The following is a 22340-nucleotide window of genomic DNA, read 5'->3' as shown; positions in this document are numbered from 1 at the left end:
ACCACCTGGTGCATCCTATTCTATGACATCATCACTTTTGCAGCCAGGTTTTATTGAGGGTTTTGGGCTTTTCTCAAACGGCAACCTCACCTGAGGCTGGCTCACCACAGGCTGATCAGACCTTTTGTGTATTTGGCAGCCCATAATTTTTCCAGCTTTTTCAGCCCTACCCAACTGACTGCTGTATTTGGCACCACTGGCATGCTTTTAGTGACCTTCCTTTGGGCCTGCCATCTGATTCCCACCTCCTTACGTGGCCTTTGAATGGCTTCAATGCCTCTGCAGCCCACTTCCACGAGATGCACCGTTGCATTCCAGCCAATTTGGCTTGCTTGTTCAGTTTGCTAGGTGGAACAACCACAGCCTTTTACTTTCAAATGCAGCCTTGATGGCTACCAACATTCAGTGCACATGAGTTTGTTGGTGTGTTCCTACCCTTCCCACATGAACAATGGTAATGATGTTCAAATCATGTAATCTATAGACCCATTTGCTCTCAGGTATGGTCATGCACCAGCATTTTGTTGTGACACGTAATTGTCATTGTATTTACCTTGAGCAAAGGTGGTCATTGCAGGGGCACCGGGCAAATTGGATCATCTCCTTACAACTTATATATCATATATAGCATCAACTAAAATTAACCATACCATACTACACTTTTGGACATGATAGCTGTATAAGAATGAGAGGATGCGTAACAAGTTTCAGCCAAATGTATAGTATCATGAGTGAAACCACATATTCTATTACAAAGCTCCTGGTACTGTACTAATGCAGATATTTTCTAATTTTCCAGACTTTTAATTTTTTTTTAAATTATGTCCAAATTTGAATCACTTAACTTTGGCATTTTCTTTATGTATGAATTCAAAAGGTAATTTATAGCCTTTATATGAGCTATTTTTTTTCAACACATAAAGCTATTTTTTTCCACAATATGATCTTATTTTCTAAATTCTTGTAGCGTTGTCTGCCAGCATGTGTCAATCCAGTGATTGACTGATGGATGATCTGCAATGGGTGTACCCTGCCGTTCCCTCTGTTGTTAATTCAAACAAGTCAGGCCATTTTTTTCTGATCATGGATCTTTTTTGATGACGTAACCTCCCTACAAACCTCACATCTCAAAGAAAAGGAAAAAAAGAGAAAATCAAGCGCCAACAAAATATGACACAATATATCAACATATAACAAGACATTTGTACAAGCGTGACACTGGGGTCACAGCGAACAGAAGGGGGTGCATATGGTTTACAGTAGGACAAGCAGCAAAACAACAAAGCCAATAAATGGTCCCATATGTTCATCTTGGGTATTAAACAAGGACCACAAAGCAATTGTTGGAGGGGAGAGGAGATTATGATAAAGCTTCTTAGGAGATTGTTTCAAATCTGCTGAAAAACAAGGACAATGTCAAGTATACATGTACGTGCAAATCTTGTATTTATACTTGTTTTTCAATAACATTTTTCAAATGATGATTTTCTATGAATGAATCATTCATGCATTTGCTATAAAACATGGAACACTCCATGTGGAATTGAACATAATCCCATTAAATCCCATAAGTGGGTGTGGTAGACTGACTTTCCAAATGCAAGAAGTAGTCACCACATTGTCTGCTCCTGCCTGTATGCCCAGCCATCCCAAAACTATCCTCTCACCTACTTGACTTAGGCTATAAAAAGTGCAAAGTGCATTATCCACAGTGACGTGTGGTGAAGCTCAGGACTGGTGAGGCACGGACCAATCTTATTATAGTCTGGAAACCTTAAGTACAGTTAGTTTTTATTTTGTTACGAGTTAGTTTTTTTACATTTAGTTGGTTTGAATTAGTTTTCAGGGTGGTTTTGTTCATTTCTATTAGTTTTCTTCTTTCCAAAACAGTTTTAGTTTAGTTTTACTTTGTTTTAGTATTAGTATGTTAGTTAGTAAAATATGTTTACCGTACGTTGTTGTGTTGTGTGTACTAACATTTCAACAAAAACATTACGTTAGAACATGTTGACATAACACGGCACAGTTTAACAGTCGACAGACTTGCAAGAGTAACAGAATTACAGTAATCGCAATGCATTATAAATAATACAAAAATAAAAAATACCTAAAAATCCCAAGTTAGATGCATGTATGCATGCGCCCCAATTGAATAAATCAAATAAAGATAGGCTACCTCATTTGCCAAGTTGCCAACTTCTTAAGTGGACTTCCGGTTGAGAAGTATTAAACACAGGTGTATGGTTCACAACTTCCTTTATATACTTTGTTTTGTTCACATCTGAACCAATAAAATTCAACCACTTTTTATATTTGTGTTGTGTTTCGGGCTGAGTTAAATAACAAAAGCAGGGAAGCCATTCGAGCCTAAACCACAAGTAAACTCATCTCCTAGGAGCGATGTCATCTGGTGGCTGCTTGATCAAAGTCAAAGTCAAAGTCAGCTTTATTGTCAATTTCTTCACGTTAAGACACACAAAGAGATCGAAATTACGTTTCCCACCGCCCCACGGTGACTAGACACATTACACAACACATACAAGCAAATAGCACAAAGAGTAAAAACGAATAGACAAGAGCGATGAATAAGAAATAAGCAAATAACCCAAATCAATAAACAATAAATAAATAAATAGATAAATAAGAGGAGCAAAATGGAGCAAGCGTGCATACAGCAGACAGCCAGAATAAAGTGCAAAAGAACAGGACGTTATGCAGCCGAGGGTGGAGGGGGGAGGGAATTCAGGATCCTGACAGCTTGGAGTATGAAGCTGTTGGCGAGTCTGGTGGTGCGGGAGCGCATGCTTCTGTATCTCTTCCCAGTCGGCAGAAGATCAGACAAAGAGTGAGCAGGGTGACTCACATCACACACAATTGCGGTCGCCTTGCGGGTGAGATGGGAGGTGTAAATGTCCTTCGGGGAGGGGAGCGGAGCCCGAACGATCTTACTAGCAGTGTTCACTATGCGCTGCAGAGCCTTCATGTTGTATTCAGTGCAGCCACCACCCCACACAGCGATACAACTGGAGAGGACGCTCTCAATGGTGCCACGGTAGAATGTGGTCATGATGGCAGGAGGAGCACTTGCTCGCCTGAGTTTCCGCAGAAAGTACAGGCGGCGCTGAGCTTTCTTCACCAGCGACGTAGGGTTGGTGGTCCAGGAGAGGTCCTCTCTGATGTGCACCCCCAGGAATCTGGTGCTGCCCACTCTCTCCACCACAGCACCGTCGATGGTCAGCGGCAGGTGTTGGGCTTCTGTGCGACGCACGTTAAGAGGACTACAACTTGGGCAACTGTTCGACCTTCTTTTCTGGCTAGTGGCTGCGCAGTGTTACCAAAGGCTCACATATCAAATCAACTGTCAAAGAAGAAAAAGAAGGACATTTTCACTACAATTCTAATTCATTTTAGTTAGTTTTGTAAACGTAAAATGTAGTTTCAGTTAGTTTTTGTTTTTGATTAAAAAAACATATTTGTACTTTATATTATTTTATTAACTAAGATGTTTTTTTTTCAATTTTAGTTACGAATCAATTCCAGTTTAAGTTAAATTTATTTATATAACCCTTAATCACAGACAAGCCTCAAAGGGCTCCACATGTGCAAAATTGTCAATTATTCTCAACATCCCCTGATCTTAACTCCGAGGAGGGCAAGGAAAAACTCAAAGAACCCTTTCTGGGGAAAAATAAGAAACCTTGAGAAGAGACCACAGATGGGAGAATCCCCTTTTCAGTATGACCAGCCTGCAATGGAAAAGAAAAAGTGCATGTCCATATTCAAAGTGAAGAGCTTTGGGAAAGTGCTCCCAATTGTCATGGTAGTGTCTGCGAGGGTGGTGATCCGCCTCAGATCCCTCATCACCAACTGTATATTTATTTTTAAAAGTACAGGACTGGATACTTTTTTTTTTCCTTTAACCTTTACTTACCCAGGCAAACAATTAAGAACGAGTTCTTATTTACAACTGCGGCCTGACTTTTGAATTACAATATATTTGCATAGAATAACAGTGGGTGCTGTGGTGATTTTCACCGCATTTATTATTATTAGAATAGTATACTACTGTAGTTTGGATTCCAGACATGACAGTAGGATAATTGTATTATGTGTACACTGCACACCAGTTTACTGTTTAAATCTGCTGTTTAACAATAATGTATCTGATAAATATGGTACTTTTCTGTAACACACTAAAGTGCCCACAATGGACACATTAATTATGCACATTCACACTCTGGTAGCAGTAAACTCCATATGTGGCCGCAATGACAAATGATTCAACTCGAGCGGGAGTCGGACAGCAGGTGTTTTTGCTAACTGGAATACCCGCTCTACCTCCTGAGCCACGGCTACCCCGTATTTTATTGTTTAATGTTAAATTGTGTATCGTCTTGTGCTTCTACTATAACTTGCACCATTAAGCAGCTGTCTGTGCCAAAATAAACAAAGTAGCAAGTTAAAGTGGACTGCTCCTTTCAAGGTAGTGGCGGGAGACAGCAATATTGTAAAGTTTGCAAATATCTTATGTTAGGTGTTTGTGTCTAAACCTGGGGTAGATAATCCTGGTCCCTTGAGATCGATATCCTGCCTGTTTTCAATGTCTTCCTGATGCAGCAACCCTGATTCAAATGATCAGCTCATCAACCATCTCTGTCGAAACTTGCAATGATCCTGATCATTTGAATCAGGTGTGTTTGAGTTATTCCACCTAGTCCTCTTTCCCGTCCTTAAATATGGGTCTCTAAGGCCCTTTCACTTTCTGCAGTATAGTATCTCCTCTTACAGAAACAAACAAAGTCAAACTATCTTTGGCTGATGCTAATGCTAGTTTGGCTCACAGTACAACCAATAATTGTAAACAAGAAACATGAATATACTGTATTAGTGTTGCACAGTATCAAATTACGTTGTGTGGAACACATTATATCTATGCAGTCAATTCCTGACACTAACTGGCTGTCGTGACGAAACATTCGTGGCTGACGAAACACGCAAATAAGTGGCTTGGGTTGCAAATCTTGAACTTAAATCGACAAAGAAGCAAACTGTTGAGTGTTTGGCCCAGCACAAATTGATGCATACTTGCCTTGAGAGTTTAACTTGTGTCCGTTGTGAAAACGACATATACACTCGTTGCACCACAATGCTTGCCTATAACCTAACCCTAACTGTCACTCACTTATGGGAAATTTCATGGATACAAATTATTATTATTATTATTTTACCAGGATGCAATGTACTAACACCATTTTTTAAATTGACTAGTCGATCCCGATTGACATTGGGCACAGACATCAACCTCTATTCTAATACAACTGAATAAATGTGTGTGTGTGTGTGTGCATGTGTTTGTGTGCATGTATGTGCGTGTACTTTGATTTTTTTTTTTTTTTTCTGTTGGCTTAACTAGATGGCCATAGTTGCATATCGCCATAGGCCTGTAGTGTCCCCTACTGGTCTTTTTCAGGAGCACCTGCAACTACTCGGCACCCACGGGCCAGTGCCGGGATCAGGAATGCATTCTCCTTGTCAAATACTGACAGGAGCCAGCTGGAAGCTGACGGCTTATGACTTAGCTCGGGATGGGCTGCAGACGGTCAGGAGCGCAGGGTGTGAGGGAGGGAGGGACAGAGGGATGGAGGAGGGGTAAAAAAGAAGAGGTGGGCAGGGCTGCCTTGTAATCACTCCTGTCTGCCTGCATGGAGTATAGGAGGAGTAAAGACACGTTTGCTTTTTTTTTAATCTTATGGAGTAAAAAGAAGGACGTGGTTGTGTCACTTGTGTCATCTTGCAAGTGTGAGTTTCTTGGCTGTAAACTCATTGGAACATGAGAGGAAGGAGGTTACTGTTGCTGCTGCTCTGTTTTTGCTGTGGGCCATGGCAGCTGACAGGTACAGTATGGTACAGCACTTTTACTTGATGTACAGGAGCTAGAAAACAACGTGTTTGTATTAGAAGACATAACTTTGTCATATAGTATCACAAATAGTGCTCACTGGGTTTCCAATGTTTTCAAATTTGTCAAAACCTTTCTCTTGCTCTGTCTCAAGTTTCTCAAGCTGTGATGTTAAAAAATTAACCAGCCAGCACATACTACAATGATTGTATGACAGTAAAGTCAATGATCTTTCATCAAGTGTACAAGTGTCGGAATATTATTCTAAATTGAATTTACCCAGTTACAATTTGCTCTCTCAGCTTCCTCATCTGCCAATAACAAAATAACACATTGCCTCAATCAAATCTGCTTAGAAGGCTACATACAGGCAAGCTTGTCTCTGCATCTAAATAAAGAAGTAGCCTGAGCCAGTTTCCAGCACAGGCAATGTTTGATTCGGGTTTATATGAATACATTAATTGTGAGCATTATGAATGGATGTGAGTACATTGTTTCAATATTAATGACTAAAATGTTGGTTCTTTAATGCAGGTGTGCATTGTGAAGTGGACATTGACGAGTGTGACAGCAATCCCTGTCAGAATGGTGCCACATGTGAAGATGCTGCCAACTCTTATATATGTCACTGTCCCGAACCAGAAACTGGCCGAGAGCCATTGGGCGGGCGCAACTGCGATGTTGTTCTGGTTGGTTGTCAGCAGCACCATTGTCAGCATGAGGGCATTTGCATGCCATTGCTGACAGCGTATGGAGATCATAGCTACACGTGCCTCTGTGGGCCAGGCTGGACGGGAGAACTCTGCAACACCTCTACCACCTTTTCCTTCAACTCAGAGGGCTACGTCCACATGCAGCTGCCTGTGTCTAAAAACAGAGGAAGGCAAGGTACTGATGACTACAACTATGGACTCAGTGTGCAACTAAGATTCAGGAGCACTTTGCCGGACATGTTGTTGTACCATCGTGGTACCCTGGAACACTTCATCTCCCTGGAGTTAGTGCGGGGTTCCCTTCAGGCCAGGTTAAAATTTGGGAGATTGCTACAGGTTATTTATTCAGGTCCAGTCAACGACGGAGAATGGTACAGAGTCACTGTGACGATGGATGAGAGACTGATTATGTTTGTAGAGGGACCTGGCTGTGAGGAAGGATGTCAAGTGGAAAATGTAGTGTACAACCATCTTATCTTCTTCCAGTCAAATTCCTTTCAACAGCTGTTTGTAGGAGGAGCACCAAAGGAATATTTGACACTCACGTCAGGTGGGAGGAGTTTCATTGGCTGCATGGAAGACCTTCAAGTTGATTATAAATTGCTGATGCCTCAGGACCTCATGAGAGAGGACAACATGGGTTTGGAATTGGGATGTGTCAAAGAAGATTTGTGCCATGATGACCCTTGCAAACAATTTGGGTTTTGCGTGGACATGTGGGTTGTGGCCAAATGTCAGTGTCACCGGCCATACTTTGGCGAAACATGCGAAAGAGGTGAGATTTCTTAGAGCTGTGGTCTTATGCTTTAAGATGTCTGAATGCCGATAAACTATCTGTAGGTGTCACTGTAACTATCAATAGCTGTGGTCATGCAGCTTCAGGCAGGTTAGTTCCTGTTTAGTTCCTAAAACAGACAAGCTACAGTTTTACTCCTATACAGCAGCCATTTAAAAGTCATTCAGACACTGCATGTACATATACATTACTGTATAATAATTTTAAACATTGTCTTTGTAGAGTACCCATCCTGGACCTTTGGTCATGAGAACACTACAAGCTATGCAGCCTTCAACATCAAAGAAACCCATGGAGAAAATTTCACCATCTCCTTTATAATGCGCTCGCTTAAAAAAAATGGCCTTCTTCTGCAATTTCGTCGAGGGGAAAGGTCCTACCTGACGCTTTACCTGAAGGAAGCTACCGTCGCCATCTACAGCACTCACACCACACTCTTGTCGGAGGCCAAGTTTGTCACAGATGGAAAAAATAATTTGGTGACGATAAAAGTAAACTCTGGCCACGTGTTCTTCCCCATAGCGGGAAACCATCGCGCCATAGGTAATGTGAGCATCGAGGCAGGGGATGTTGTGTATGTTGGAGGACTCCCTGGAGGTGAAAATGGGAATTCCTGGGGTGGAAAATTTAAGGGCTGTCTACAAGACATTCGACTGGATAACAAGCATTTGTCCTTTGTGGATTATAAAGAAGAGGTGGAGAGTTATCAGGCCACTGCAGAGAAGAATGTTCTGCCAGGATGTCAAAGTGACAATTCATGCAAGGTACTGTGCACAAATTATTAGATTAACTCAGTTTTACTACAGTTTTACTGATGCTTTTAGTTTGAAGCGTGTTGCAATGTTTCCGTGCACTCTGACAGTTGAACTGTGCTGTACTGCCTCAACCTGACATTGATCTGGTTGTGAATCCCTTTGATCTGTTTGTTATGTCCTAATCTGCTCTGCAGCTTGTTCTGAACCTCTGCAGTCATCTTGGGTTAGAGATTTTGCAAGTGAGCGGCATCTAATCCACGCACGTGTGTTTGTGTTTGTACACAGAATGAGCCCTGTCTCAATGATGGAAAGTGTCAGATTACCTGGAATGATTTCAAATGTGACTGTTCCATTAACTTCTCTGGACGGCTGTGCGAGAGACGTTTGTGGTGTGTCGAGAACCCTTGCTTTGAAGGAGGGCAATGTGTCGACCTATGGGATGGTTATGAATGTGAGTAATCTTTTGTCATTTGCCTCATTCATGCAAAAAGTCACCCGAGACCATTTAAAACGTGTCACTTAACATTCAATGGTTCGGACAACCTACCAATCAGAGACAATATACATCCAGGAAAGAAATCCAAGTTGAGTTTTTTTAACATTTCATGTGAATTGTCAGGAGTCTCAATGCAATTGCTGTTAATATGAAATATAATTACGAGCAAATGACACCAGAATAAGCAAAAATACAACAAGTCTCAGGGCTCCAGACTGCCCCTAAAATGAGGCAGTTCAAGTGGATGAAAAATTCAATAACTTCGTTTCCACATTACAACCCAACAACGCTGCGTGCTAAAGACTAAAGATTTATTCATTGTAGATGTTTTAAGATTCCACCAGCATCAACACACTTTAGAGCACTAGCTTCGTGGTTCCCTTCATACTCGAAAAATGGCGAAGACATTGATGGTTGCAGTCACCAATGTAAGCCGCAACGCTAATCATGAGTGATGTTTGTTTTCAATTTGTTTCGATGCCGGCACAGCAAACTATCTTCACATGAGCAGCGACACCGTTTGTCGTTAAGTTAACAAATTAAGTACCGTAATTTTTGGACTATAAGTCGCTCCGGAGTATAAGTCGCGCCAGCCGTAAAATGCACAATAAAGTGAAAAAAAACCAGTCGCACCGGAGTATAAGTTGCACTTTTGGGGAAATGTATTTGTCAAAATCCAAGACAAAGAACAGACATGAACCAGCAACAACAGGCTAAACAATACGGTATGCTAACGTGACCTATACACGAAGGAGGAGCTGAGAACGGGCCTGACGTAACATTCAGTTATTCAAGTATTACATAAATAACACGTTTATCAAACCATCTGTGTCACTCCAATTCATTAAATCCATCGATTGTCTTTTATGTAAACAATGCCGCGTATGCGCCGCATATGCTGACGTCGGACCCGTTGTAAGTTGCATTTCTAATTATTCCCCAGACCCATATAATGATATATAAAGTACATTTCAAATAACTATCATATAACAACAATATTATCAAACCATCTGTGTCCCTCCAAATCATTAAAACCATCGATCAAATTCCTCGTCAACAAAGCTGCGCCGCAGAGATCTAGTATATAACTATATTGTAGCGTTAACAAAGTACCAGGAAAGACGTGGGTTTTTATAAGAACAATATTATCATACCATCTGTGTCACTCCTAATCATTAAATCCATCGATCAAATTCCTCGTCCTTTATGTCAACAACGCCGCGCGCCGCTCAGATCTAGTATATAACTATATTGTAGAGTTAACAAAGTACCAGGAAAGACGTGAGTTTGGTAAACGGCTCTTTATTTAACAAAACAAGCCAACAACTACTGAACTGTAACAATAAAAACATATACAAGTTGCTACACAAAACATAAATACGTATTTCAAACCTTGTGTCACTCCAAATCATTAAATCCTTCAAACGTGGGGCCCTTCGTCATCTTCGTCATCCCGTGATCGAATCTTTTGTCCTTTATGTAAACAACCGCCGCGCGGTGTCGGTGACGTCACTTGCAGTCATCCCTTGCTACATCGCGGTTCGTTTATCGCGGTTTCACTACATTGCGGATTTTTGAATTTTGAAAATTTGTGAAAAAAATCACATATAAATCGCTCCTGAGTATAAGTCGTCCCCCCACCCAAACTATGAAAAAAACGTGATTTATAGTCCGAAAATTACGGTACATCGTTGAAATGTCAGTACGGACATTATTCTGAGAAGTAGTAATATTAACAATGTGTGTGTAAATGACATGCTTTCATTTTAGTGAGGTTTGTAAAAATTTAAAACCATAAATGCAACCGTGAGAACTAAATATGAAATATTAACCAAGATTCAAAGTTTTATATTTTCCTCTGTAATGGGCCAGCACTGCTTCTTTCAGGGCCACTACCCAAAAAGTCTTAATAAGACTATTTTCTCCCCAACACACCTCATGTGCCAATGGGGAAAATTCCTGGAGTAGTCACCAGCCAGTCAAGAGCATGCACATCGATAGACAAACATTGATGCTCACGTTAACATTGTGTGAATGGGAACCGAGTCGGGCAAGAAAATTCAATTCAACTACAAACATTCCTGTCCATACCTAGAAGCACCCACTGTGAATGTGGAACATACTTGCACTGCTGGTACAAACATTAATTTGACTTTTTTCATTATTAATATGTATAACTTATTTTTATTTTGGGTTTATGTTGTGTTGAGGCGGCCCGGTGGCGCACTAGGTAGCACGTCCGCATCACAATTAGGAGGGTGCGGGTTCGATTCCACCTCCAGCCCTCCCTGTGTGGAGTTTGCATGTTCTCCCCGTGTCTGCGTGGGTTTTCTCCGGGCACTCCGGTTTCCTCCCACATCCCCAAAACATGCTTGGTAGGCTGATTGAGCACTCCAAATTGCCCCTAGGTGTGAATGCGAGTCCGGATGGATGTTCGTCTCTGTGTCCCCTGCGATTGGCTGGCAACCAGTTCAGGGTGTCCCCCGCCTGCTGCCCGATGACGGCTGGGATAGGCTCCAGCACGCCCGCGACCCCCGTGGGGACAAAGCCGTACAGAAAATGGATGGATGGATGTTGTGTTGAAACACAATAAAATGTGAACTAAAAACATTGTAACTCCTGCAAATATTTAGCAGTAACAGGGTGAAAATGAGGCGAATTGTAAAAATTTACTTTGCGAGTCAATTTACTGTGTGCACACCTGAATTTCCTTCCAGCGCTCCAAAAATTTGAAGTTATTGCTACTGTGCTCCGAGTAAAAATGTTAGTGTGGAGCCCTGGCTATGCCATAAAGGCCAAACTGAAGGAAGTCTGTAAAAATTGGTTAATGTTTTTGTCATTTCACAGCACGTGAACCTCATTATCTTTGCTTCCCACAGGTTTGACTCAAGCCATTTTCCAGGACAATGCTCTTGAGTATTTTGCCAACAGCTCCCTGTTGAGCCCAGTAACCAACATCATGATGGATTTTAGAACACGCGACGACAACGGTATTTTGTTGAGGGCAGAAAACGGAGCTGAGGTTTTTTGTCTGGGTCTCCTTAATTCCACACTTCTTGTCAAAATGGGCACTGGGACAAGTGGAGATCTGCTGGCTTTTACCAGCGACAGGACCATTGCAGATGGAGCGTGGCATCGCATCCGCTTGACCATGATCGACCCTGCACAATCAGTGTCCCGATGGTGTCTCACTGTAGATGGACAGACGGCGGGATGTACCCTTGGAGTTGGCGGCTTCCTCAGCTTCCTCAATGATACCCAAATTTGGCTGGCAGAGAAATATTCTGGATGTTTGGGGGAAATCAGAGTCGGTGGAGTCTACCTTCCAATTTTCAGTGTGCCAGATGCCCCTCAGACAAGTCATTTCACCAGACTGAGTGGTCGTGAGCCAAACTTGGGATGCCATGGTGCCCCAGTTTGTGACTCTCAACCGTGTTTCAATGCGGGTGTGTGCCAGGACCATTTTAATGAGTTTAACTGCAGCTGCATCCAAGGGTGGGAGGGAGAACTATGTGAGGCCGAGATAAATGAGTGTTCTTCTGGGCCCTGTTTCTATGGCACATGTAAAGACCTTCTGGCAGACTACCAGTGTGACTGTGAGCCTGGATATATGGGAAGAAACTGTCAGGAAGAAGTGGATAACTGTTTGGAGTTTAGCTGCTTGAATGAGGGGACTTGTGTGGAAACAACAGTAACCCACACCTGTGTATGCCCTCCTGAATACTTGGGCAAACGCTGTCAGTAAGTTACTCATCTTTGCCTTATATACAGTTTTATAGCATGTTAAACTTTGATAGCAGAACAGACTTTGAATTTTTTTTTATTGTTTGAGTAGCTATACCAGTAATAACCGACTTATTACTAGGCATGTACAGTGGAGCCTCGGTTTTCGAATGTCCAGGTTCTCGAACAAATCGGTATTCGAACAAAAAATTGGAGATTTTTTTGCTTCGGATGTCTGACAACATTCGGTTGTCGAACCTCGTGAGATGAGCCGAGAAGACCCGCATGCCAACTGACTCCGTTCGTTATTACATTCTTGCTACTCTGAGGATTGCATCAACTCTAATCATGCCTCCAAATGAAGCAAGTGGGAGCAGTAAAGCCATCCTAAAACACAAAGACGCTCCTAAAGAAATGCGACAGTGAGCGCCCGGCACGCTGCGGGCGGTTGCGCGATCAGACCAAATTAAGCTACCTGCGCACTGAAGTCCACTTAAATTTTGGAAAGTACATCAGGACTTTAAAAATATTTTCTAAATTTTAGCGACCGCTCTGTCACAATAATGCGACCAGCGCGGTGCAGTTGTGCGGTCGGCGGCGCGCTACGGTTGCGCGTTCGGCAGTGCGCTGCAGTTGCGCGACCGGACAAAATTAAGTTCCCTGCGCACTGAGGTCAACTTCAATTTTGGAAAGTACATCAGGACTATAAAATTATTTTCTAAGTTTCAGCGACCACTCTGTTACAATAATGCGACCAGCGCAGTGCAGTTGCGTGGTCTGCGACGCGCTACGGTTGCGCGTTCGGCGGTGCGCTGCAGTTGGGCGATCGGTCAAAAATGCGCAAATGAGAAAATGCGTAAAAAAGGCGTTTCTTTTGCTTGGAACGGATTAAATTTTTTCCATTATTTGTTATGGGAAAACATGATTCGAAATTCGAACAATTCACTTCTCGAACAGCCTTCTGGAACGGATTGTGGTCTAAAACCGAGGCCCCTCTGTCTTCATTTTTACCATTATTGCCTGTACTTGGTCATTCGATACTGTTACTTCACTGGTTAGGACCACGCTGGAAATAGTTTGATTTTCTTCATTATAGCTATATACCTTTATATCCCTTTGCCTTCACTGGTACACTGTGGGGCACAAGTCAAGTCAAGTCAAGTTTATTTGTATAGCACTAAATCACAAGCAGTCTCAAAGGGCTTCAAAATCCAAACAGTTTTGTTTTGGAAGTTGTAACGTGTATTTTTCCCGAAATTGCTTGTCAGTTTTCAAAATTGAAGTTATGCTGCTATGATAACTCATACTCAAGCTTTACTCGATTTGGATTTTAGACACGATCACTGAGTTAAAAGAAAAGGTTACTGAACTCCGATCCGATCTGGAGGTGGAATGATCCATCTAATCTAATTTGAACAAGTTTTTACTGTACAGTCAATCCCGAGGTATGAGGACAGGCCCGCAATTCGGATATTCATAATGCGTATAATTGATGCCCAGTGAATTGCCTTAGAAAAAAAATACAAAGAATTCAGCTATCACACCCCCCTTTCTCTTTCTGTGGCCAAAAGGTGGCGATTTCCTCCAGCGGCATGTGATGCCAAAACAGAGTGCCTTAATGGAGGAGTATGCATAGGGGGGGACACTGGTGGCAACTGCACCTGTAAGCCAGGGTACACTGGAGCCAGGTGAGCATCTCACACATTCCATACCATATACTTGCTTTGTTGATTTGTACTAGTATTCTTGTACGTAGTCACTCATCCAATTAGAGTTCCTCTTCATGCTACACTGGATATTGGTTGGCAAAAATACTATAGATATAATATCATTATAATTATTTGTATTTTTTTTTTTAATAATTTATCTCAACATTGTGTGTTTTGGTTTTATCAGTGGAGTTGCACGGATATAATGTGTAGTCATATTCTTTAGAGTTTGCATATATGAGGTTAAAATCTGCCTTTTTTTCTTTGCACGATTAAATCTCTCCAAAAATGCTGTTTAGAGAGGCTTAGCCTTCTCACCATGTCAGGTCAGGAGAATGTTCGTGAGAGCTGCTGGTGAAGGTGTGTGTCACTTTGTGTTGTATTAAAGCTCTGCTGATGTCTTTCAGGTGTGGGACAGAAATAGACGAATGTACGTCCAGTCCTTGTCTTAATGGTGCCACCTGTCTAGACAGACTCAACCACTTTCAGTGTGTATGTGTGCCAGGCTATAGTGGCACACTGTGTGAAAGCAATGTAAGTAATGATGAAATATTTACATCAATTCATTGATAATTACCTGAGATATACACACACACACACGCACGCACGCACGCACGCACGCACGCACGCACGCACGCACGCACGCACGCACGCACGCACACACACACACACACACACACACACACACACACACACACACACACAGCTAAGCCTCAATTTTAAACAGAGTTTGGGGTCCAGAATTTGGGAAACCCGTTATCCCCAGAAGGATTATTTAGATAGTCTTGGAAGGGGACAAAAATTCAGAGCCATAAATAGGAGTGTATTGGGAAATTGCAGTCGAGAAATACATACTAAGATTAGATGATGTTTGCATTTGGGGAACATCATTGTCCTGGGTGAAAATTAATACCATATAATTCACCATGTAGTTTTTGTTGAGTCGTTACCTTGTCAAGAAGAGTCAAGAAGTCTGTTTGTACCAAAGCATGACGGAGCTGCCTGGAGCCTGTGCCGTAGTTCAGGTGGTAAGAGTTTGTTTTGCACTGCACACTATTGGTATGTCTTCGTTCCTGTTCAGCAGCGTCTTCCATTCGACGGACTAAGCATACAAATATACCACCTACATTTTTTAAATCGAAATGGTACCACAAGAATCGGAAATGTTAGTCCCGGTTCTACTAATCTCTGAGAGAGCGTCTGCTCGGAATGTTTCCAGAGCCTCAGCAGAATAAGAAAAGCAGGACTTCACCCAGGCGGTGGTCTTTGAGTCAGAGTAAAAATTGTTCCATGTCTCAATTGTTGAGGTGGCTGACCAGAGCTTGTGACCATAAGATAGTCGGTGCCTGCCAGGGCGACAATATGTGAAGCTCATTGGTGGACGTCAATAGTAAGGGATGCCGTTTATTTTTTACTTGTTGGACTCCGGAGGCAGCTGATGAACTGCCCCAAATAAACCACAATTTTGCTGGTTGCAGAGGCAACAACTGGGAGGAGGAATTTGGCTAGGCCATGAAAAACGACCTGCGGACAGCTTCAAGAAATTTATGGTCTGCCATCTGGTGTCTTGGGAGGGTGAAGCGGTGCCACATTTATACTGTCCATCCATCCATTTTCTATACCGCTCTTCCCCACAGAGGTCGCGGGCGTGGTTGAGCCTATCCCAGCAGTCATCGGTCAGTAGGTGGGGAACACCCTGAACCGATTGCCAGACGATCACAGGGCACACAGAGACTAACAACCATCCGCACTCGTGCTCAAATGGCCTACCAAGCATGTTTTTGGGATGTGGGAGAAAACCAGAGTCCCCGGAAAAACCCCACGCAGGCACGGGGAGAACATGCAAACTCCACACAGGGAGGATGATTTGCAGGATGTTAGGTTGAGAAGGTCAGTCATCCAGGAGGGAGAGTCAAACCGCTACTCATGCACCTCAAGAGGTGTCAAATAAGCTGGCTCGGCATCTGGTTAGGTTGCGTCCTTGACACCTCCTTAGTGAGTGGTTCGTGGCACATCCAACCGGGAGGAGCCACAGGAGATAACCATGCTGGTGAGACTGTCACCAAGCTAGCCTGACAAAAAATAAAATGGATGGATGAATGGAGGTTTAAAACTGCTCCCAAATCTTAGTGATATTGTTCTCTCCACTCAAATGGCACATTGCCTTGATGAATAAAAATTTGCAGTCCTCCTCTAGGTCTATTACATATCTGAAATTCTCAAAATAACAAAAATTATTATTTTAATCCAAATCAATAATCCCATTGACGGTTAAAATAAAATCACAGCACTGCATTTACAGGTTGTTATCTGGGAAATTTGAATGACTTGTAGTTATTACTTGATATATGGTCCTTTTAAATTTGAGAGGAGTGTATAAAAATAGGTGCTCTCATGTTGTCTTGCAGAAAAAGGCGCAACTGGAGCGGATCCCTTGGCTGGTAGTGACTATCCCCATCACCACGTTATGTGTATTAGTAGCCATCGTAGTTATCTTTTTCCTCATCATGACGGCCCGGAAGAAGCGTCAGTCAGAGGGTACCTACAGCCCCAGCTCACAGGAGGTAGCTGGAGCCAGGTTGGAGATGGGCAGCGTTCTCAAAGTGCCTCCTGAGGAGAGACTAATCTGAGACCTGCAGCCTCATATCAGCCAGCGGATGTGTAAGAGAGAATTCCAAGGCCATGATGTGACCCATCCACTCCAAAAAAAGAAAAAAAAAAGTGAGTGTCTGAATGAACTAAATGACGGATGCTTCACTTTGGAAAAACTACTGATGTTGAAACTCCATGGTCAAAACTGATCAGAAGAGAGGACATGATAAAAGTGTAAAAAGACAAGCTCAGTGTTTGAAAGAATTGGACTCAACACATTTCATTTATTCATCAGCCGATAAAACCACTTTTTACATGGGTCATTTTCATATATTGTTATCAGTAACGGAAAAGACACGTGTTTTTTTCTAATTTAGATATTTTTTTTATACAAAATATCTCCCATGATGATACAGCCACTATTGAAGTCCTATTTTCAAAACGTTATTGATGATAAAAAAATGTAAGCATTAATAATGCAGGCAATCTTAACTGACAGATCAAATGGTGGTGACAAATGGTGGTACGTGTATACGTACACTTCTTGTAGTGATGGGAAAGTGAAGGTTCCAATCTGCTTCATGAACCATTTGTATTTTTACCTTCTCTAGATACTACTGGTGATTTAACGGAGGTTTAATGAATGACATGTCTGTGTGCTTTCAGCCCTATGTTGAACAGAGAGTGCTATCTACCGAGCTTAATAAACTCAACAACTGGTTCATGAAGCATCTTGAAGCCTCATTGGCTAAGGAAGTCTTGAAGTTTTCTTACATAATAGTAAAGATAAGCAGCTTCATAGAAGTCCTGTGAGTGGCACATGTTGGTCTTTCAACTCGGCAGATACAAGCACATCCATGATCCTAATAACACATTAAAACCATCACACTCTTGTATTTATACAGTGCAATCATAATAGTGGTAAAGCCATGCAAAAGTTCCAACACTTTCACAAATTCATATACCTCACAAATAATGTATTTTGCTGTTTGCTGATGTGTGGATACAAAATGGCTGCCTCGTGGTACTTCACCTCACAGACCCTTCTGGTGCATTGCAAAAAGATAAAGAGATATTCAATAGTGGTACTAACGATACAATCAGTATGCGTGAGAGTGCACTGGTAAAACAACCAAAATAAGGATGATGCATGGTTTCATCAGCTAGAAAGAAAATGCTCTGCTGTCAGCAAAAGTGAATGAATTGCTTGCAAATATTCTGTATTTTTACATCAATTTGTTTTTAATCTGGTTCAAAACATGTGTCCTAACCAGTCAGACAGCTATCTTTAATTGTTGCTTATTTATTACACGATATCGGGAAAAGATGTTATGTTTTACGTATTTTTCAATACTGTATAATGAATTACAGTTAATATGGTCGATCGTGTTTAGTTGTAAACTGAAAGCTTTGACTTTCAAACTAATAGATATTAATTTATAAAACAGCTTGTAGACTGTTTTTTGTCACTAGAGTTTAAATGATTAAATCTGGCTCGGTCGTCTCTGATGTAAATTCTCTGGAACAAAAAAACATTAATGACTTTCACTGTGTTTATTTTTACATGAATTGTTATAATGGTTTTTGTACGTATCTCAATGCATTTAAGTATATAATTAACCACCAGATATAGTATATATACGGAGTAAATGATCTGAAGCATATTCAATATTATTTTGATGTTACACTGGTTTGAACAATAATATGTACATCTGGCACCATAGTTCAACCTGTTTGGCCTAAATTTATACATACGTCACATTAAAGTAAGTAACTAAACGGCCAAGTCACGGGTTAAAGATTCGTATTATTTAATATAGATTTAATTACTCATATCAGAAGTTTGATCCTATTTGAAGGTTGAATTGGTGTAACAAATGTCTTTTTTCTAGTAAGAACTGAATTTACATATTATTTCTTCTATGAGGCACAGAAACACTACTTTGTAAATATGCACAGAGAAATGCATTTTCAGATGATTTGGTGAATTTCTGGGCCCTATTTCCATGCTCAGTATGAGTCTAGTGCAAAGTGCAGTCCAACTGTGCTCGTGGGTAGAGGTTTCTTTCGTTTAGTATTTTCATAGACGTGGGCAGTCAAAGGGGGCGTTTGCGTCATTGTGGGAGGAACGTAGCTGATTTGCCATCCAGTAGAAGTGACAACCTTCATTCCCTTAAATTTACTAATAAAAAAAAAAAAAAAAAAAAAGTGAGAGGTGCATGTTCTATGTGAAAATGCATTAAATGCGAGAAAATACAGGAGATTGGCGCACAAAGTACATTTGAAAGGACAGATGTAAAGTTGGCCGTTGTGGAGAGTTCACTCAGAGATCGCCTTCTACCCCTGATCATGCATCTAGCTTGGCACAACCCGGTGTGCCAAATTCCCAAACTCAACAAACTAGACCCACCTAGCACAAAAATGAAGATGTGACAGTTTTTAGCTCACCAGCTCCTGTATAGGAAAAACGAGCCCTTTGACTTTTCTACATTTACCAAGTATGCGACCAAAAAAGAAGCCAATATTACTATTTTTACAACAAGTTGGAATCTTCCAATTGAGATCCAATGACTCAGGATGCGCGGTATTATACGAGGTGTGAACAGGGCCATTGTTTTAACTCTGAATTTTGTGACACTGGATATTTGTTTGTCTTTGTCCACTTTATATGATCTTTTTTTAAATCTGTATGACCACTGAGTAGCATGAACAGCATCAAATTTAATGATGGGTAGGTTTAGAGAGTGTCACACATAAAAAAAGAATTGTTCCAACTAGTGTGTCATAGTGGTACATGACATGATGTGAGAATATGAGAATATGAGAAGACTTTGCATAAGGCAATATTCTAGCAATACTTGTCTGCGCCAACCAAGCATGCCCATTTTAATTATAATATTTCAATGTATGATCTGTAGTCAGTCCACTCACTATAACAGTCAAACTTTGAAATGAATTAATCAAAGCTGGGCATCATTAACTTTGTTAAAACAGAATATTTAACACAGCTCTTGAATTTAATTTGCAGGTAGTCATAATCTTGTGGCTGGTTGCAATTCATGCCCACCTCAACATTGCCATATTCACCAACATAAGAAGACATGATATGCATTTCTTTTTACAATTTAAAACAGTTCATGGGTGTCATGATAAAAGGTATGTAATGTATGAGTCCAAACATCCCTGTCTCATGCAAATTCGCCACTGCTAACCCAACACTATATCCTGCAGGCCCAATTTGATGGAGTGTTTGTCGTTTACTTGGAACCTTCAATGGCACTTTGTTTGTTATGCAATATGCTCACTGTGAACACACATTTGTTTTTGTTGCATACAGATTACAGGTTCCTCTGCTACTCATTTTTTAATGTTCAAATATGCCACATGCAAGAGAAAGGATGTTTCACTGTCAAACAAAAGAAAACCCGGTGGGACCCTAACATCTGAATGACATAGACAACTGCATATTGTCTGAAAAATCACTCATGCTTGACTTAAACCTCTAAATAATCCCTCAGAACACATTCAGCAGGTTTTAATCTTCTAATGTGTCTTAAAACTGGAAATTGTGAAATTAGTGAAGATCTGTTTTGAATACACACACTGACCTAACATACTGATGTGTAAAGAACTGCTGTAAGATGACTCAAGGGGGAGCCATATGTGGTCATCATTAATTTTTGTACATATGATGTGAATGATTTGTGTTTTTTGCTGTTGTGTGTAATATTCAGCATTTCTGAATTTTTGTAACATATTCATAGTAGATGGTATTTGATTGAAACACATTACAGAAATCTAACTTTGTCATATCTCACTGCCACAATTTCCTTTTTGAGAAAGAATAAATAGTACATTCTGTTTTCTTTGGAGAATGTTTTCTGAAGGTCTAAAAATTGGAAGGAAAGACTTTGGCTTACAGGCATACTGAACATGGGTTACTCCTCGGCTGGTTTGTTTATACATTGTTGCAAATCACTCTGGTGTCAGTTATTTATTCTATACTAAGGCAAATACGTCAGAAAAAAATCTGAGACAAAATGTACAATATATCGTTTTGTTTTTCTTCTAAAAATATGTTGATTCAAATAAGAAAAACAAATTTAATTAAATCAGTGCTTTGATTGTTAATCATTTGGCCTAATGAAACATTGAGCTCATTGAACACATTGGTGTACGAATATGACTGGTATGAAATCTAGTTATGCACATCTTAACCAATGAAATTAAGCAGTTCATTCATCCACCAGAGTCCAAACTAGACCCCTTAGTTCCATAGAATACATATACGGCACAATTAAAATGCCCTTTTTAATCATTATAACCCCCCCCAAGTGTGTGTCGTTTGTTCGACAAGTTCCTCAAGATGTACAGTTTCATTTTTTTATTCAAATACTACGTAGTGTTTTTTTCATTTTCATTATGTTTGTCTTGAATATTTTCCTTATTAGCCATCCTCATCTACCACCTCGCAAATGAGATGTTGTATCTGAAGGAGCTTATCCCACAAGAATAAAGAATTTTCAATGCAATTAAGTCTTTCCGCTGCATGGAGACATCCATTGTACTGTTTTTTTCTCCCATACAGTAACTTATGTACTTATGCCTGTTGACTTTATGAATTTCTCTCTATGAAGGTACTGTGATGACTTAGTTCCCTTGTAAAATGCCAAAAGGGACTGCACAGATCTGTCTTGTATATGATGAGATGCAAATTGTGCCTTTTTGTTTTAAACGATCTGATAATTTTCAGTTTTTTCTTTGTGTGTAGTATTTATTTCTGTTCGCCTCAACAAATTACATCTGAAACATTCCAGAGCAATTTCAAGTTTATTATGGTATTAAACAGTCAAACACTGTTCTACAAAATACAGGGAACTGTAATTAAGTAATCGATGTACAATATGGTCGTGATTTCACACTGGAGTTGTCTTTTCAATGTTGCATAATGTATTGTAATGTATTACAGTTCAAAATTAAAAGTGCTATTCCAAAGTATTAAGTTGTTATGATGTACCATTTGTATTGGTAATTGCAAAATTCAACATCATATTAACGTAATCTGTAAATTTGTAAAACAAATCCCAATGTTTCTACTCATGCTTTCATTTAGATTTATCATTTAAAAAAGTGTTTAGCTCAACATGTCAGAAAGCTACTGTCCACCAGAAATGGTCAGTCCCAAAAATGGATAGTTCCACATCATGTTTTACTGTATGTATATTTGGCATTGTTGCTCTTTGTGGACAAGTTTAAATGTATGTTCATCATACGTTGTTCAAGGAATAATAAAGAAATAGTGACCCTGAACAGCCATTTCTTTTTGCAATTGGACCACTGTCTCTCACTCCTGTCTCTAGTAAATCTATCCATGATCTACTAGAATGCTCCTGTCAGACCAAACACAGGCATTCTCTTTCTTGTCCTTTTGCATCTTCTTCTCTTAAGCCCTTATCTGACTGAGCAGCGAACGATTGCGAGTGTTTTAGCGAATGTTGCATCCTCTTTAGAGTTTGTTCAAGGTCGCAAATGTTTGCCAAATGGTTGCCAGATGTTTGCCCACACTTTTCTTCTAGCAAGGGAATTATGAACAAATTAAAAATTTCCTTGCAACAGGAAAAATCCCTGAAACAGATGGCAAAAACATCTGGCGAGCG

The 22340-nt window shown here is 40.6% G+C and overlaps 1 protein-coding gene across 1 annotated transcript in view; it reads left to right on the top strand.

The window, feature by feature from the left end:
• The window catches only part of LOC147057666 (protein crumbs homolog 2-like), a 31922-nt gene extending 9942 nt beyond the window's left edge, over positions 1 to 21980 (top strand). The window contains exons 7-13 of the mRNA XM_085910756.1: positions 6434 to 7387; positions 7631 to 8172; positions 8449 to 8614; positions 11539 to 12400; positions 13954 to 14070; positions 14499 to 14625; positions 16500 to 21980. Coding sequence (XP_085766882.1) covers positions 6434 to 7387; positions 7631 to 8172; positions 8449 to 8614; positions 11539 to 12400; positions 13954 to 14070; positions 14499 to 14625; positions 16500 to 16721 — 2990 coding nt within the window. The 3' untranslated portion in view covers positions 16722 to 21980. The remainder of the gene's footprint in view (positions 1 to 6433; positions 7388 to 7630; positions 8173 to 8448; positions 8615 to 11538; positions 12401 to 13953; positions 14071 to 14498; positions 14626 to 16499) is intronic.
• The last annotated feature ends 360 nt before the right edge of the window (positions 21981 to 22340 follow it).

Source organism: Syngnathus leptorhynchus, chromosome 4, assembly GCF_054491065.1.
Source record: "Syngnathus leptorhynchus isolate UIUO chromosome 4, UIUO_Slep, whole genome shotgun sequence".
Lineage (NCBI taxonomy): Eukaryota > Metazoa > Chordata > Actinopteri > Syngnathiformes > Syngnathidae > Syngnathus > Syngnathus leptorhynchus.
The sequence above is the reverse complement of the archived record's forward strand: the minus strand, read 5'-3'. Positions and strand labels throughout refer to the sequence as shown.